General features: G+C 50.7%; 1 protein-coding gene across 1 annotated transcript in view; it reads left to right on the top strand.

Annotated features, from left to right (window-relative positions):
• Window positions 1–18284, top strand: part of SULT2B1 (sulfotransferase family 2B member 1) — a 35875-nt gene that overhangs the window by 17018 nt on the left and 573 nt on the right. Inside the window, exons 2-6 of the mRNA XM_040252388.1 lie at window positions 3370–3509; window positions 10122–10330; window positions 12862–12988; window positions 13253–13347; window positions 16544–16724. Of these exons, the coding sequence (XP_040108322.1) occupies window positions 3370–3509; window positions 10122–10330; window positions 12862–12988; window positions 13253–13347; window positions 16544–16724 (752 nt within the window). The remainder of the gene's footprint in view (window positions 1–3369; window positions 3510–10121; window positions 10331–12861; window positions 12989–13252; window positions 13348–16543; window positions 16725–18284) is intronic.

Here is an 18284-nt window from a genome sequence, read left to right as displayed (position 1 = left end):
TGAGGTTGAGATTACCGTTATCTTCACGTGTCAGACGAGGAAACTGAGGCTCAGAGAGGTGAGATCTGCTGCCTAGGGTCCACGGAGAACACAGGGAACCCACTGGAGCCAAGACCCAGGCACTTAGCAGCTAATCTGCCTAGTGACTGATGACCTCACAGTCACACCCACTGGGTTAAATCTGCCTGACAACTAGTGACATCACTAATTCCGCTGCCTGTGCTCAACCTCTGAAATCACGGAACAATAAAGTTAATTACAACGTGCTGAGGGCCAGCAGAGGGCCTACTGTGTGCCAAAGGTTGTGCCAAGTAACCTCTCCTTTGGGCTCACACCAACGCCTAGTGTTGCCTCTATTACTGGGTAATAACAATAAATTTAGTCCAGATTTATTGAACGTGGACTACGAGTCAAAGCCTATCTTGACTCGACTACAAGTCAAGTGATACATTAAATCCTCCCACCGAAAATTAAGAAACACTTGTATAATGCATACTCTTATGCCAGGCCCATTTCTAAGCACTTTTTACATGCTCACAACCATCCTATGAGGTAATATTTACTTATTATCCCCATTTTATGGATGAAAGAACTGAAGCGGAGAGAGGTCAAATGAGTTACCCACAGCCCCACAGCTGGAGGGAGGAAGAATACAAACTCATGGATTCTGGCTCCAGGGTTTATGCTGTTAACCAAGACACTATGTGATGTCTTCTATCCCCACTTTATAGTTGAGGAAACCAAGGCACAGAGAGATGAAGCACTGGGCCTTACCTTGGCTAGAGAGTGCCAAAGCTCAGCTCTGAGCCCGAGACGCCCAGCTCCAGAACCACACTTTAAAAAAATATTTGTTTTTAAATATTTATTTATTTTGGCTGCACCAGGTCTTAGCTGTGGCATACAGGATCTTCGATCTTCATTGTGGGCATGTGGAATCTATAGTTGCGACTTGAGAACTCTTTAGTTGAGTAATTTGAACCCAGCCCCTCAGCATTGGAAACTAAGAGTCTTAGCTACTGGATCACCAGGGAAGTCCCTCAGAACCACACTCTTATTCACACTTGTCCCACTTTGGATACTAAGAAGCAGGGCCTGCAAAGCCCCTGCCACCACCCCTCTAAGGTAACCAGCCCTTCCTTCCTAGTCCCCTCACCAGGGATAAAAGAGGCTTTGGCAAGTAGACCATAGCCCACCTGCCAACTTCCTCCATAGCCTCCTCTGAGCTCCCCCACCTTGGGACTCTGCCCTTTGGCAACCCTCGCTGGCTGGGCCAAGCCTTACCTGGGCTCCCCAGAACCCTCCTGGGATCCCACGTAGAGGAAACAATACTCTAGCTTTTGTCTTTCTCCTGCAAGCCTGAGCCTGATTCCAAGCCCTGGAGAAATTCCCCATCCGTCAAATCTTGGAAGCTGGTGGAGGCCTTCAGGAAGGACACTGGGAGATCCCTGGGCAAGCTGCAGACTTCAGTGGACCTCAGTTTTCTCATTTGTCAACTGGGTAGATGAGGAAGAAATAACAGGAAAGTGCTGTGCAAGTCAGCTGGGGTTTCAGCCTCACTGGGTCCAACACTCACCTCACTTCCTTTTTATTAAAAGCAGTTATTTTAGGGACTTGCCTGGCAGTCCAGCAGTTAAAATCCCATGCTTCCACTGCAAAGAGGTGCAGGTTCCATGTGCCTGGTCAGGGAACTAAGATCCCATATGCCTTGGGAAGAAAGTGAAAGTGGTAGTTGCTCAGTCAAGTCTGACTCTTTGTGACCCCATGAACTGTAGCCCACCAGGCTCCTCTGTCTGTGGAATTCTCTAGTCAAGAACAGGTTGCCATCCTCTTCTCCAGGGGTTCTTTCCAACCTAAGGATCAAACCAAGGTCTCCTGCGTTGCAAGCAGATTCTTTCCTGTCTGAGCTGTCAGGGAAGCCCATACCAAAAAGTAAAAAACAAAAACCTGAGTCTCCTCCCATACTCCATACTTTTGATGCCAAGCTCCTTTGGACGTGTTATATCGTGATCTGACTTCCATGTCCCCAGCCTTCCTGTCTTTATGCCCAACCAGCGCTCCCAGAAGCAATTCCTGCACCCAACCAGCTTGCCATCCCTGTAACTATACTCAGACGTGCTGGCCAACCTTGTAAATATCCCACAGAAGTCCAGTGAAATGTATCCTCAGCTCAGTTTCACCTTAGCGGGGTCCCCCAAATACCTATCTCTCTCCCATGCCACAGACAGGAAACCCCAGGGGAGGCTGCCATAGCAAAGAGTCACAGAATTAAATGGATTGCTCTCAAAGCATCTCACTTTGGGACACTGTATGTCCGTGTATGGCTTTGTGAACGCACTTCAGGGTTTTGGGGAAAGTGGCTTCAGGGAGGGGCTTGAAGTTTAAGACTTTTCCGGCTTCCCGGGTGACTGCACATAAGGGTTTCGCAGGTCAGCTCTGCGTCTCAGTGGCCGTGCAGGAATGGGCAGGTCACCTGACTCCTCTGGCCTGTGTTTGTAAAATGCAGGTGGTGACTGAGCATCTTCCTTGAGGGTTGAGGGGAAGAGTATACATAAGGAGAGCGCTTAGTCCCATTTTGCAGAGGTGAAGGGCCGTGTGTTCTGCCAGCTGTGTGACTTTGGGCAAGTCACTTGACCTCTGTGGGCCTCGATGTCTTCATCCAGAAAATGGAGATACCAATCATTGTCATTTCATACGAACGTTATGAAGTGAAGTAAGAGTGTTAGTCACTCAGTTGTGTCTGACTCCTTGGGACCCCATGGACTGTAACCTGCCAAGTTCCTCTGTCCATGGCATTCTCCAAGCAAGAATACTGGAGTGGGGTACCATTCCCTTCTTCAGGGGATTTCCTGACTCAGTGATCAAACCCAGGTCTCCTGCATTGCAGGCAGATTCCTTACCCTCTGAGCCACCAGGGAAGCCCAGAATTGTTACCGAGTGTTAGTAAATCAGCCTTACTTTGCAGACGAGGAAGTGAAGTGCAGAGAAAGTCCTACTAATGAACAGGGTGCCCCTCGCCCATGTCTTTGGTCGCCCTCTGTCCTCTGCCCCAAGATCCCTCCTCCACTTCTGTAGCCATCAGTTCTGGAAGCTTCTGCTGTAAAGCTGGACCCCTGGGCAGGCTCCTGGGACCTCGAAGGATGCTCAAACGCAGGCCCCTTGGGTCTTCCCTGGCAGTCCAGTGATTAAGACTCTGAGCTTCCACTGGGAGGCGTGGGTTCAACCGCTGGTCGAGGAACTGAGATCCTGCATGAGGCAGCAGGGCAAAAAAAAAAAAATTAATTAAAATGAAAAAAAGCAGGCTCTCCCAGGAGTGACCTCTGTCCGTGCCTCGTCTCCGGTCCTCACGGTATCTCCCCTACCTTCCTACAGCCAGAATTTGTCAGGCGAATACTTCAGGTACAAAGGCATCCTCTTCCCCGTGGGCATCTACTCGCCTGAGAGCCTCAGCCTGGTAGAGAACGCCGAAGTGCAGGACGATGACATCTTCATCGTCACCTACCCCAAGTCAGGTACCTGCCGGGCCGGGCCGGGAGGTGGGGCACTAGGGAGAGTGCTGGGTGAGTGTGGGGCCGAGGGTGAGAGGGGGACGCCGACGACAAAGGGGGAGAAGAACGCGGGAGGGGCGGTGGGGACGGGGACCCATTTGGTCTGTTCAGAGCCAAGACTTTGCAATGGCCGGTCCCTCCGCCAGGGGGCACCCTTCCCCGGATCCCTGGGTGCCTCGCTCCCTCCCGGCCCCTACGCTGGCTCCTTGAGACCTTTCTGGCTAAAACAGCTTCTCCATCCTTGAACTCTCCTCACACTTGTCTTGCCTGCCAGCCACTGTACTAAATTTCCATTGGTTGATTTAGTGTCCGTCTTCCTCACTAGAACCTGGCTCCATGAGGGTAGATATTGTGGTTCCTCTTGATCGTGACTGTGTTCCTTGAGCCTAAAACAGTGAAACACGTTCAATAAATATTTGTGAAAAGAAGGGAGGAAGAGAGGGCGGAAGGAAAGATCTTAATCTTCTCCACCTGGTTACTGAAATGCTACTTACTAACTGTCTGCCAGGTGCAGAGACGCAGCTCTGAACAAAGATATTTTTTCAAAATATTTTTGAAGAATTTCAAAAAATTATATTCACCGTTTTCAACATAGAGTTCTATGAGGAGTTTTTGGGTAACACTTAAAAGAATAATTCTCATACCATACGCTTTGTATACTTCCAAATCCACTCATTGGAAAGTGTACACGGTTCTTTGGCTGCAGTACATTCACAGAGTTGTGCAAACCATCACTGTAGTCAGTTTTAGAACATTTCCATTACTTACAGAGCTTCCCTGGTGGCTCAGATAGTAAAGAATCCGCCTGCGATGCGGGAGACCCGAGTTCAATCCCCGGGTCAGGAAGATCCCCTGAAGAAGAGAATGGCTTACCCACTCCAGTGTTCTTGCCTGGAGAATTTCATGGGCAGAGGAGCCTGGCGGGCCACAGTCCATGGGGTTGCAAAGAGTCAGACATGACTGAGGCATTCACACGTTCACTTCACTTTCAACAAGAAACCCTGTACCCATTAGCCGTCACCTCCCAACCCCCACCCCCACCCCACCCCCAAGGCTTAGGCACCGTTATTCTGCTTTCTTACTCTATGACTTTGCCCATTCTGGACATTTCGTGTAAATAGAATAGTACAATAGCTGGTCTTTTGTGTCTGGCTTTTTTTTCACTTTAGCCTACTTTTTAAAAATAATTCTATTTATTTATTATTTATTTTTGGCTATGCTGAGTCTTCGTGGGTGCGTGGGCTTTCTCCAGCTGTGGCAAGCGGGGGCTGCCCTCTGGTTGCAGTGCCCGGGCTTCTCAGTATGGTGGCTTCTCTTGCTGTGGAGCAGGGGCTCTAGGTTGCACAGGCTGCCATCGCTGCGGCACATGGGCTCAGGAGTTGTGGCTTTGCAGGCTCTGGTGCCCAGGCTCAGTAGCTGTGGGGTGTTTGGAGCTTAGTTTTGCTGAAGCACATGGGATCTTCCCGGACTAGGCATCAAACCTCTGTCTCCTGCATTGGCAGACTCTACCGCTGAGCCACCAGGGAAGTTCCAGCCTGTTTCTGAGGTTGACACACATCATTGTCAGTGCTTCATCCCTTTTTACAACAGAATAATATTTCGTGATATGGGTGTACTGCCTGCGTGCTCAGCCACTTCAGTTGACTCTCAGTGACACTAATGACTGGAGCTCGCCAGGTTTCCCTGTCCATGGGATTCTCCAGGCAAGGATACTGGAAGGGGTTGCCATTTCCTTCTGCAGCGATCTTCCAGTCCCAGGGATTGAATCCGTGTCTTCTGCACTGCTGGTGGATTCTTTTCTGAAGGGGTATACTATTGGGACTACTATGTTCTGCTTATTCATTGATCAGTTGATAAGCAGTCAGTTCGGTTGTTTTCATTCTCTGACTCTTAATAAGGCTTGTAGGAACATTGATATACAAATGTGTCTATGGACATGTTTTCATTTCTCTTGGAGTTCTACGAATTTTGAGACATACACAGGAAACACTACAATTGAGATGTAGAATGGTTCAGGGAACACTCTGGCACCCTGAATGGTTAGGACTCAGTGCTTTCCCTGCCCTCAAAAATCCCTTCACACCCTTCTGTGGTCAGTTCTTTGCTCACCCCATCCCTCAGCAACCAGTCATCCGTTTGCTGCCCCTGTAGTTATGCCTTTCCCAAAATGCCACACACATGGAGTCATACTCCATGTAACTTTTGAGACTGACGTCTTGCACTCAGAGTAATTATTTCATTTTTTTCTTAATTTATTTTTGATTGAAGGATAATTACAATATTGTGTTGGTTTCTGCCATATGTCAACATGGATCAGCCATTGGTATGCATATGTCCCCTCCCTCTTGAGTCCCTCTCCCACCTCCCACCCCATCCCGCCCCTCCAGGTTGTCACAGAGCCCAGGTCTGAGTTCCCTGAGTCAGACAGCAAACTCCCATTGGCTGTCTGTGTTACATACGTTTCCACGCTACTCTCTCCATCTGTCCCTCCCTCTCCTTCCTACACCTGCCCCCAGTGGTGCATTTTAGATTCACCCAAGTTGTATTTGTTAGTGCTGAGGAGTACTCCAGAAAATGGATAGACCATGCGGGTTTTATACATTCATCTGCTGAAGGACACTTGGCTTGTTTCCAGGTTGGGTTGCGTATGGTGAATACAACTGCCATAATTCATTTCACACAGGTCTCTGCATGGAAATACTTCTCCACTTATTTGTTGAGTTTATGCAAATACATATGCTTAACGTGAGAAACTGCCAAACTGGTTCCAAAGTGGAAACCATCTTGGACTTTCAGGAAAGCTGGTTTACCCTCTTGTGTTCTCACCAGCAAGATCGGTGGACTCCAGATGCTCTGCGTCCTTGTCAACACTTGATATTGTCAAAAATTTTTTTTAACCATTCTTCTTTTTTTTCTGGTCACACCACAGAGAATGTGGGATCCTAGTTCCCCAACCAGGGACAGATCCCATGCTACCTGTAGTGGAAGCAGGAAGTCTTAACCTCTGGACCACCAGGAAAGTCCCGGCAAAATCATTCTAGCAGACGTGCTCTAGTATTCCACTGTGGCTTGTATTTGCATGTCTCTGCTGGCTAGTGAAGCTGAGCATTTTTCCAGAGGCTTACAAACTATCATATCTCTCTTTTTTTTTTTTTTTTTTTTTGCAGCATGGGTCTTCCTGGCTTTTTGTGCAGGCTTTCTCTAGTTGCAGCAAGTGAAGGCTGCTCTTCATCGTGGTGAGCGGGCTTCTCACTGCAGCGGCTTCTCTTGCTGCAGAGCAGGTGTCAGTAGTTGCAGCACTCAGCTCAGTAGCGGTGGCATGTGGGCTCTAGGGCGCTCAAGCTTCAATAGTTGTGGCATACACGCTGAGAAACTTTGGCTCGTGGGCCCTAGAGCACGCAAGCCTCATTAGCTGTGGAACCAGGGCTGACTAATAGTGGTTCCCAGACCAGGGATCCAACTTGTGTCCCCTGCATTGGCAAGTGGATTCTTAACCCCTGGACCACCCAGGAAGTCCACCGTTATATACCTTTTTCAGCAATGTGTCTGCTCAGATTGTTTTTGTTGTTTTTTTTTTGACTCTTTTTAATTGGTTGGTTGATTTTCTAATTATTTAGTTTTGAGAGCTCTTTATGTAATCTGAGTATGCTTTCTACAGGCATTTTCTCCAAGTCTGTGGCTTGTCTTTTCATTTTCTTTTCACTGTCTTCTCAGAGCAAAAGTTTAAATTTTGATGAGCTCCCATTGTCAGTTTGTTCTTTAATGGATCAGACTTTGATGTCATAGCTAAGGAAACTTTTCCTAAACCAAGGTCATAAAGATGGCTTTTTTTGTCTCCTAGAAATTTTAGTTTTAGATTTTACACTAAAGTCTAAGACTCATTTTAAGATAATTTTTACATATAATATGAGGTGTAGATCCAGGTTCTTTGTTTGCATATGATGTCTAGTTATTCTAGATATTTTTTTAAGTTTAAAATATGTTAATTTCTCTTAGAAAGTCATGTATTCATAGTTCAAAATTAAAGAGGTACAAAAAATTCCTCTCCTCCCAAGTCACCAACAGTCCCTGTGTATCTTTTCATAATTTTATGTACAAGCAAAAACATACATTTTTTGGTTACTTTTTTCCCACAAAAGTTAACAAATGATACACATCATTCTGCTTTTTTTTTTTTTTAATGGTTTTGCCTTCTTTTTCCTTGTATTTTGATATCATCGCATCTTAGAACTGTAAACAAACAGCTTCCTGGGGTTTTGTTGGTTTTTACAGTTCCATAGTATTTCATAACATTGGATGTACAAGAATCCTTGTTTAACTTGTTTAACGAGTTCCTTATTGATTCACATTTCTTGGTTTCCCGTCTGTTGCATTCATACACAATATCAACTGTATACACACTGCTGCATCTTTCTGCGCGCTGCACTGCTGGCCTCTGTCCACCACAAGAGCCATCTGGGGGACTTCCCTGGTAGTACAGTGGTTAGGAATCCGTCTGCCAGTGCAGGGGACACGGGTTCGATCCCTGGTCTAGGGAGATGACACATTCCAGGGAGCAGCTAAGCCCGTGGGCCACAACTACTGAAGACCACGTGCCTAGAGACCCTGCTCTGCAACAAGAGAAGCCATCTCAGTGAGAAGCCCTCACACCACAAGGAAGACCCAGCTCAACTAAAAATGAATAAATAAATATTTAAAAAAAAAAAGCCTTCTGGGAGAAGCAGAACCAGGAAGAGAAACCACATCCTTCTGCAGGGTTCCTCCAGCGCCCTCTACTGACCAAGCGTCACATTGCGCCAGGTGGCCAAGGAGATCTGATCATCGTCTCCAGCTCCCATGTCAAGGAACAGGGAACCCGGAATGGGTTTGGAGCCGAGAGACAATACACCGGGAACTGGCACAGGGTAGTTGTTAGAATCCAGGACGATGTAACACTAAGGCCCAGCGACTGTTCATATTATTGTTATTTCTCATCTGACCTGCCGGCAGTCTCCTGGAACCCAGACTTGTGAACCGGGTCATGAATGAGATCCCCTTCCTACAACGTGATGTTTGTGGCACTGTGGCTCAGTTGGTTAAGAATCCGCCTGCAATGCAGGAGGGAGACCGGAGTTCGATCCCTGGATCAGGAAGATCCTCTGGAGAAGGAAATGGCAACCCGCTCCAGTATTCTTACCTACAGTTTCTTAGCTACAGTATGCTTAGCTATACAGTCCATGGGGTTGCAAGAGACCGACACGACTAAGTGACTAAACCACCACCAAAGAAATCAAGGGCTTATTCCCAAGAAGGGGCGGTGAAAAGCGCTGAGATTTTAAGTCCAGCCACCTGAATTCAGTTCCAGCTTCCTCTGTGTATTAATGGAGTGCTTCAGAATCTCATTAAGCTGACCCAATAGAAACTTATTTCTCAGGAATTCCCTGACAGCCCAGTGGTTAGGATTCCATGCTTTCATTGCCTGGTCTCAATCCCTGGTCAGGTAACAAAGATCCCACAAGCCATGCGGTGAGGCAAAAAAAAAAAAAAAATCTATTTCTCATTCCTGTAAATTCTGACTGATCTCACGTGGCCTCGGCCTGCAATGGCTTAGAGCCGGGCTTGGGTTCCCAGCCAGAGAGTGGCTGGCTCGAGGCGGTAAGAGCGCCAGATCCCAGCCACTAGACAGTGGGCAGTGACAAGGGCCTTGGCCCTCTGGCTTTGCAGAAAAGAATTTCTACCAAACGGAGAGTCACGACGCGAGTCAAGTTATTTATTAAGAGGAAAAGGTACGCAGGCCGACTCAAGGGGAGAGTCTCTGAGTTGCACCTTAGTGCAGTTTGAATTACTTTTATGGGGCATTTCTTCCGGGTTTCCTTTGGCCAATCATTTTGATTTGCCTGGTTCACAGTCCGTATCTGGTATATTTCAGGATCCTCCCAGGTGTGCACACACATCTCTTAGCCAAGATGAATTTTACCGGAAGGATCTGGGTAGAACATCTCTTGACATCATTCCCCTTTGAACTCCAAGGATCCTTTCTGCACAAGTGTGGCTGGGCAGGTCTCCTGATTTCAAGAACGAAAACTGTGTGGTCTGGACAGGACCCAGCCTCCTCCCTTAACTATCCTGGAGTTTTGGTCCATAAGGAATAAATTCTATGTACCCTGGGGGTGGAGGTGGGGGTGGGGGTATTTGCCTCCTGCACAACCAGTGCGGGATGGATGGAGTGAAGGGGGGCGGGGTATCCATGCAGCTTCCGGCATCCTCGCTTCTTTTGCTTTATGGCTCTGCCATCCCCAGGAGCCCCAGTTTCCACTGGCATCTCTGCATCCAGCCAGCAGACAGGGAGGAAGTGAAAGTGTTAGTGGCTCAGCCCTGTCGACACTTTGCAACCCCATGGACTGTAGCCTACCAGGCTCTTCTGTCCACGGAACTTTCCAGGCAAGAGTACTGGAGTGGGTTGCCATTTCCTCCTCCAGGGGATCTTCCCGACCCAGGGATGGAACCCGGGTCTCCTCCAGTGCAGGGGGATTCTCTACCACGTGAGCCACCGGGGAAGCCCTACCTCCAATTAACTCGCCCAGTTTTTCCCAACAGGGACCAACTGGATGATTGAGATCCTGAGCTTAATCCTGAAGGACGGGGACCCCTCCTGGATCCACTCGGTGCCCATCTGGAAGCGGTCGCCCTGGTGTGAAGCCATCACGGGCGCCTTCAGCCTCCCCAACCAGCCCAGCCCCCGCCTCATGAGTTCCCACCTCCCCATCCAGCTCTTCGCCAAGGCCTTCTTCAACTCCAAGGCCAAGGTACAGGACGAGGGAGGGGTGTGTGTATCGGAGGGGTCGAGGAGGGGTGGAGCATAACTCTCTGAGGAACTCAGCATATTAAGCAGCCACTATGTGCCTGGTCCTGATCTAGAACAGCAGCAAACACATGCCCAGGAACACCTGCCTTGTGAGCCCACGCTCTAAAGGGGGCAAGCCAAGAACAGAGGGAATAGATAAGGAAAATGCTGGGGCTTCCCTGGCGGTCCAGTGGTTAGGATTCCATGCTTCCTTTGCAGGAGGCATGGGTTTGATCTCTTGTTGGGGGACTAAGATCCTGGATCCCAAATAAATTTACATAAGCATCTTTTTAAAAATAAGGAAAATATTTGATACATCCAAGATGATATATTCACATCGAGAAGGAGGAGAAGGTGGGGGTTGGAGTTAGAGGTAAGGGTTGCAATTCTAAATAGGGGAGGGGTCAAAGGAGGCCTCAGCAGGATAATGCCATTTGAGTAAAGACTTGAGAATGTGAGGGGAGGAGCCACGGGGGTGTCGGGGATGGTGGAAGAATGTTCCAGGCTGTGGCCTGAGCAGGTGCAAAGGCCCTGGGGTGGGTGTGGCAGGCCTGAGGTCTAATCGGGAGGACTGTGTGGTTGAATCTAAGTGAGCAAGGGGGAGCGGAGTAGAGATGAGGTGAGGGATTTAACAGGGGCCACAATGTGCAAGGGCCACACGGGCTTTGGTGGGGAGTTTGCTTGTCTCTGAGGGGGACAGGAGCCAGGGGAGGGCTCTGCGCAGAGGAGAAACGGGACCAACTTAGGTTTTCCCGGGCGCCCTCTGGCTGCAAGGCAGGGAACAGACGCTCAGGGCGAGGGCAGAAGCGGAGTGCCGGAGAGGAGGCGACAGGCCAGGTGCAAGGTGGCCGTGGAGACAAACAGGGCAGTGCCGTGGAGGTGAAGGAAAGGGGCTGGGCTTGGAGTGTATTCTGAAGCTGGAACTAGGAAGATTTGCTGGCACGTTGGATGTGAGTGTGAGAGGAGCATCAGTCAAGGGTGACGGCAGGGGGTTTGGCACGTCCAGTAAGGAGCTGGGAGGCTGGGGCTGCCATGGACTGAGAAGTGGAGGAGAGGTTTGGGGGGAAGGTGAGGGGCTCTGCTGTGACCCAAGTGGAGGATGCTGGTGGACAGTGAGAGAGACGAATCTGGGCTTGACAGGAGTGATGTGTGCTGGGCATATTTGCAACCTGTTGAGATGTGTGTGTACATAAATAGAGACAGAGAGAAACAGAAATGGAAACAGACAGAGACAGAGATAAAGAAATAGAGACGGAGAGAGGAATTCAAGCCAGGAGACTGGTGGGATCACCAAGGAAGGGAGTGAGTGTGGACAGAGAAGTGGTGGGAATTGCAATCCAGGGGTCCCCAAGACCACTTTCAGGCTCAGTGATTCACTGTAAGGACTCATAGAGCTCAGCGAAGCTGTTATGATCACGGTTATAGCTTATTACAGTGAAAGGATAGGCTTTCCTGGTGGCTCAGCGGTAAAGGATCTGCCTGCAATGCAGGCTCCACGGGAGACTCAGGTTCAGTCCCTGGATTGGGAAGATCCCCCGGAGGAGGGCACGGCAACCCACTCCAGTATTCTCGCCTGGAGAATCCCCACAGACAGAGAAGCCTGGCAGGCTACAGTCCATAGGGTTGCAAAAAGTCGGACATGACCGAAGCGACTTAGCACAGAGAAAGGATAGAAATTAAAGTTGGTGAAGGGAGGAGGTGCCTGGGAGCGCATCCGCAGGAGCCCAGGCACCAGCTTTGTTGGGGTCTGTCCCGGTGGAGCTGTATGGACAGTGGTCAGTCCTCTGGGAAAGACGTGTGACAACACGCACGGAGTGTCACCCACCAGGGAAGCTCACCCGAGGCTCGGCATCCAGGGTTTTTCTTGGAGGTTGGCCACGTAGGTGTGACTGACCACCTGCATGGCTAACCTTGGTCTTGAGAGAGGACATATCTGATGGGGCTGGAGTAAGGCTAGTAGCAGAATGTCAAGCTGGCAAACAGATTGGAACTGGGTCATCAGGGCCTTGAATGCCAGGCCCAGGGGCTGGGACTCCGCCTTGGGGCAGAGGGCCAAGGAGGGCACAGTCAGGTGTCGGTGTAGAAAGAGCCTCTGGGGCCGTGTGGAGGCTGGGAGGCTGGGGAGGAGGCTGGGGCCTCAGCCGTGGGGATAGGAAGCAGAGGTGGCTGCCTTTCTCTGTTGGTCATCGCCCCTCACCATGATCTTCATCACCTGCCCTGCATGCCTGTCTCCTTCACTCTTTATTTCTTGAAGCCAAACTGCCTCTCCACCTGGTATCAAAACAGTCCCTCTCTTTTCCCAGAGTGTGGCTGGAGGGTGCTCTCCCCTGCTGTGGACCAAGGCTAACTGATCTGAACCCCGATTAGCTGGGAAGTCCCTCCAGAAGTCTATCCTCAGTCCGTCCTGCTGCAGAGATCAGAAGAGAGAGGGCTGGAGGGCAGGAAACCTCAGGGGCTGACACCCTCTCCCCTCTTCCCTCTGCCCCCACACAGGTGATCTACATGGGCCGGAACCCCCGGGACGTGGCAGTCTCGTTCTATCACTACTCCAAGATCGCCAGGCAGTTGAAGGATCCTGGCACCCCCGACCAGTTCCTGGAGAACTTCCTCAAAGGCGAAGGTGAGGACTGGGGTGCATGAGGTTGGGGGGCTGGTGAGCCCTGAGGAGGCCCAGATGGGAGGAGGGACAGAGGAAGGCCAAGAAGGAAGTGGGGAGAGACAGCGAGGCAGAGACAGAGTGGTGGGGTGGTGGGGGGGGCTTGGAGGGAGGCCTCCAGCTCTGAGGGGCCAAGCCTGGGCCAGGGGGCATTGGTTGGGCTCCTCCAAGCCCCAGGGGGGCTGGCCCGGCTCCCCGTCCCTCACCCTCCTGTCTCTCTGCTCGCAGTGCAGTTCGGCTCCTGGTTTGACCACATTAAGGGCTGGATTCGGATGAAGGGCAAAGAGAACTTCCTGTTTATCACTTACGAGGAGATGCAGCAGGTGATTCCTTCCCCTCCTCCCCCTCAGCCCCGCTTCCCCCTCCCTCCTCCCACCCACCAGCTCCGCTTCCCACAGAACTAAGGAGAAGAGGTAAGCGGGAGCAGAGCATCCCTAATGCACATGGGCGCGATTTTCAGAAGGGAGGTCAGGGGAGAGCCATGGAGCTCCCTGGGGAAAATGTGTCTCAGGCAAAGGGAATAGCCGGTGCAAAGGCCCTGAGGTGAGAGTGTGCTTTAAGTGTTCCAAAGGGAGCCAAGAGGCCAGAGCTGAAAGGGAGTGGGGTGAGATAGGGCAGAGAGGGGATGGGGGCCTAGAGTGAGGACTTCGGCTTTTTTCTGAGTAGGTGGGAGTCACAGGTGGGCTCTAAGGAAGGGAGGTTATAGGTTCACTGAGATGCTACAGAACCCTGACCCTCAAGAAGTGATGATGCTTCCTAATGGTTGTGACCTGAAAGGCAGAGGGAAGCAGTGGAAGAAAATGGTCTTTGGAGGCAGACAGAGAGCCTGGCTGGACCCTGTGGAACATCCTTGGGGCAGGCATCTGGGAGAGAAAGGCCTTCTGGCTGGGGCAATCAGGGAAGGCTGCCTGGAAGAAGGGGCCATGAAGAATGACTACAGCTTTCCCTGACTGCAAGGAGGATGCTGGGCTTCTAGTTGGACCAGATCCACAGTGAAGGTGTCCAACTGTTCCATGTTCCTTTTTATATTAAAAAAAATTTTTTTCTGTGGCACCTCAAGGCATGTGGGCTCTTAGTTCCCTAATCAGAGATCGAACACAAACCCCCTGCATTGGAAGCATAGTCTTAACCACTGGACTGCCAGGGAAGTCCCCTGTTCTATGTTCTTAACAGAGCTCTATTCTGAGAGGCTAGGAACCTAAGAGGTTTCCAGTGTTCGTTCACCCTTGGCCCCAGACACATTCTCATCCCATGTGTGTGCTTCATGTATTTTTTGTGCCCTGGTTTCTGTCAACACTGTATAACAGAAAGAGTCTGGATTTCGGTGTTCGAAAAGCCGTTGAAAGCCTCTTTAAAATCTCTCAGAACCTCAGAGGTCTCATCCTTAAAAATGGGTGGAAAATGCTGGCTCAAGAGTTGCTGTGAGAACCCCAGTCCCTGGCATTGGTGTCTCGTAACCATCTGACAAGGGACAGCAAAGTGTTAGTATAGTGTGCAAGGTAAGAGTGATTAGGTTCTTAGCAAGGGCGTATCTGGCTAATAATAACCATAACTGCAGAGGTTTCAGCCTTTTAAATTGCAAAAAAAGTGGTATATTTTATTTTCTATTTCGGTTGCTCTGGACCCTTGCTGCTGTGTGTGGCCTCTCTCTACTGGTGGCAAGTAGGGACCCTGCTTCATTGCAGAGTACAGGCTTCTGTTGTTGCAGAGCTCTAGGAACGCGGGCTTCAGTGGGTGCAGCACACAGACTCTGTAGTTGTGGCGCATGGGCTTAGTAGCTCCAAGGCATGTGGAATCTTCCCAGATCAAGGATCGAATCCACGTCCTCTGCATTAGCAGACGTATTCTTAACCACTGTGCCACCAGGAAAGTCCAGAAAATGGTATGTTTAAATGGCTGACCCCAATATTATTATTGCCCCCATTTTATAGAGGAGCAAACTGAGGTAGTATGGCCTCAAGAGAGCTGAGAACTTGCCCAAGGCACACAGCTCTTCACTGTGAATCCCATGGGTTTATTTTCCACTCTGGTAAATCTCTTTTGATGGAAAGATTGAGAAAAGACTTCAGCATCACCCCCTCTCCTATCTTTTCCACCCAGCTTTATCCTCTGAATCAAAAACTGGGCCACACAGCCTGACAGAGCTTCTGGGCTGCCCCTGGGTGTGAGGAACGGCCAACATGTTAGAATTTCTGGGACACATCAGCAGTTCAAGAGGATAAATGCTTATGAAACCAAGAATAACCTGGAAAATCAGGGCCATGGGGTCGGTGGAGCTGACCACAAGTACCTATGCCAGGCGCTGCGTGTCAGGGAAGGCAGGGAGATAGACGGGAGGGTCGTGAACTTTGGGGACTCAAATCTGAGCTCCTTGTTGGCTGTGTGACCCTAGGCAAGTGTCTTTCCCTCTCTGAGCCTCCGTTTACCGATGGGGGTAATGACACCTCTCTGCCAAGCCATTGGGAGGATTGGCACAAATATACCTGAGAGTCCTGGACTAGAGATGGGTACACAGTAGGTGCTTAATCCACAGTGATTTGAACCGTCAGTCATGAGGGAGGTGATGTTTGGGTGGCATCTGGAGGGGTAAGTTTGCCAGGCAGAGAAGGGTGGTGCAGGGCATTTGTGACAGCCCCGTGCCATATCCCACAGGGAGGACCGTGCAGGGAAGGAGATGAAAGACCCAGCCACGCCTGACCTTAAAAGCCAGAGCTGGTGGGAGTTGGGGGAGAGGGGGGACTTCCCTGGTGGTCCAGTGGCTAAGACTCCATGCTCCCAATGTAGGGGGCCTGAGTTCGGTCCCAACTAAGACCTGGTACAGTTAAATAAATAAATATATATGTATATAAGCCGGGCCTGGGGACTGGGGCACTGGGAAGCCACAGGAGGGCTGGGAGTAGGGAAGGAACAGGGTCAGCTCTGAGTGTGGGGAACTGGAGGCAGGGAGGCCGGGAGAAGGCGAGGGCGGAGGCTGGGGTGAGGGTTCACAGGGAGAGAATGAGGCCGGGCCAGGGCTAGGGGCTGTGGGGGCACAAAGGAGGGGAGGCAGCAGAGAGCTGAAGCAGGAGGCTCAAGGGCTGACGACTGACAGGGGCAAGAGGGGGAGTCGGTAGGGAGGAACGGGAGCTGAGGCTGGGCCAGGAGTTTGGCCCTGGGTGAACGGTGTGGCTCTTCTGGAACCTGGAGCGGGGCAGGGTTGGGCACAGTCCAGTTTTGAATCTGAAGGAGAGTTCACTCTGCATGAGATGCTGGACTGACCCCTGCCTCCTACTGTGACCTCTGACCCAGCCCCATCTTTCCCTTGCCCCTACAAAACCCTGCAAAAGCCCACACCGCAGGAAACCCCAGAAGCCATGGCCCAACTCCTCTACCTGGAGGCGGGGAAACTGAAGCAAAGAGGCAGAATCCCACCCCCGCCCCCAGATTCCAGGGGTGGGGACTCAGGCATCCAGATTCTGGGTCTGGTGCCCCTTCCTGGCCTGGGTCCCCTCCTTCCGCTGATGCCTCCCCTGCCCCCAGGATCTCCACAGCTCCGTGCAGCGCATTTGCCAGTTCCTGGGCCGGCCGCTGAGTGAGGAGGCGCTGGAGTCCGTCGTGGCACACTCGTCCTTCAAAGCCATGAAGGCCAACACCATGTCCAACTTCTCTCTGCTGCCCCACAGCCTGCTGGACCAGCGCCATGGTGCCTTCCTCCGGAAAGGTAAGGGGACTCTGGGGCTCCAAGCCCCATTAGGCTACCTCCTGGCTGTGTGTCTTAGGCGAGTCATTTAACCTCTCTGGGCCTGTTAGCACGGAGCTTGGCACACAACTGACGCTAAACGCTGGAGGGCGTTGTCATAGCAGCTCTGAATACTAGGAGGCTGTTTGGAGTCTTCTTCATGAACCCTTCTTAGGGTTAACTTTCACCCCAGAAATAGTCAAGTGTTGGATGACGGGCTGAGGGTGGGAGTATATTAATTTCCTATTCCTGTGGAACCAAATGGAACCAAATACCACACGCATAGTGGCTTAAAACAACACATGTTCAGGGAAATTCCTGGTGGTCCAGTGATCAGGACTCAGCACTTTCCACTGCTGTGGTCCAAGGGTGGAGGAGCTAAGGTCTTCCAAATAGTGCAGTGCAGCCAAAATAATATTAATAATAAAAGAAAAAAACACATTCACTACCTTATCGTTTTGGATGTCAGAGGTCCAAAATCAGCCTCACTGAGCTAAAATTAAGGTGTCAGGACCGTGCTTTCTATGGAGGCTCTGGGAGGAACGAATTCCCTGCCTTCACAGCTTTCAGACCTGCCTGTATTCCCTGGCTCGTGGTCCCTTCCTCCATCTTTAAAGCATCTTCTGCTCTCTGACTCTGACCGCCCCGTACCCTCTTATAATGATGAGTGAGTGGGTGCTAAGTTTCTACAGTTGAATAAGTCTGAGATTCCATGGACTGCAGCCCACTAGGCTCCTCTGTCCATGGGAGTCTCCAGGCAACAATGCTGGGCCAGGGGGTCTCCCCGAGCCAGGGACTGAACCTGCGTCTCTTACACCTCCTGGATTGGCGAGTGGGTTCTTTACCACTAGAGCCACCTGGGAAGCCCCTCTTATAAGAATGTTTGCCATTGAACATGAACATCTTTAACTTAATCACATCTGCGAAGTCCCTTTTGCCATGTCGGGTCACAGGTACATAGGTTTGAAGGGTCAGGTCATAGACATCTTGGTGGGGGCACCATTAGTCAGCCCATCACAGAGAGCGCCACCCCACCCCCCGAAACCTCACTAGGGGTGTCATGTAACATGTGGTATATGCATTTGTGAAAATTCAAAACACTTTGACCCAAATGACTTTGGCCCCAGGATTCCAGGTCATGGCTGGTGCCCCTGATTATCCCATGAGATGAGAAACGTGAGGGGGGATTTCCCCACTGGTCCGGCGGTTAAGATTCTGCACTTCCGCTGCAGGGGGTGCGGGTTCGATCCCTGGCCTGCGAACCAAGATCTCATACTCCGTGTGGTAAGGCCACACAAAACAAGCAAACAAAAAAGTAAAAGTAACTAATAATGATTTGTTAAGATACATTTTTTAAAAAAAGCAACTTGAGGGGGCCAAGTGCTTGCTTCGGGGCACATGGAGCTAGCAGTCACACCCCTCACCTGCTCAGTGGCTGTGAGAGGCACACCTCCAGCGTGATCCGTGAAAGCACGGGCTCCCGGTGTCAGAGCAGCGCTGGAGGCAGGAAGCCCTGTTCTAGCCAGGGAGGTGAAGGACAGG

This window comes from Oryx dammah, unplaced genomic scaffold, assembly GCF_014754425.2.
Source record: "Oryx dammah isolate SB20612 unplaced genomic scaffold, SCBI_Odam_1.1 HiC_scaffold_13, whole genome shotgun sequence".
Taxonomy (NCBI): domain Eukaryota; kingdom Metazoa; phylum Chordata; class Mammalia; order Artiodactyla; family Bovidae; genus Oryx; species Oryx dammah.
The sequence above is the reverse complement of the archived record's forward strand: the minus strand, read 5'-3'. Positions and strand labels throughout refer to the sequence as shown.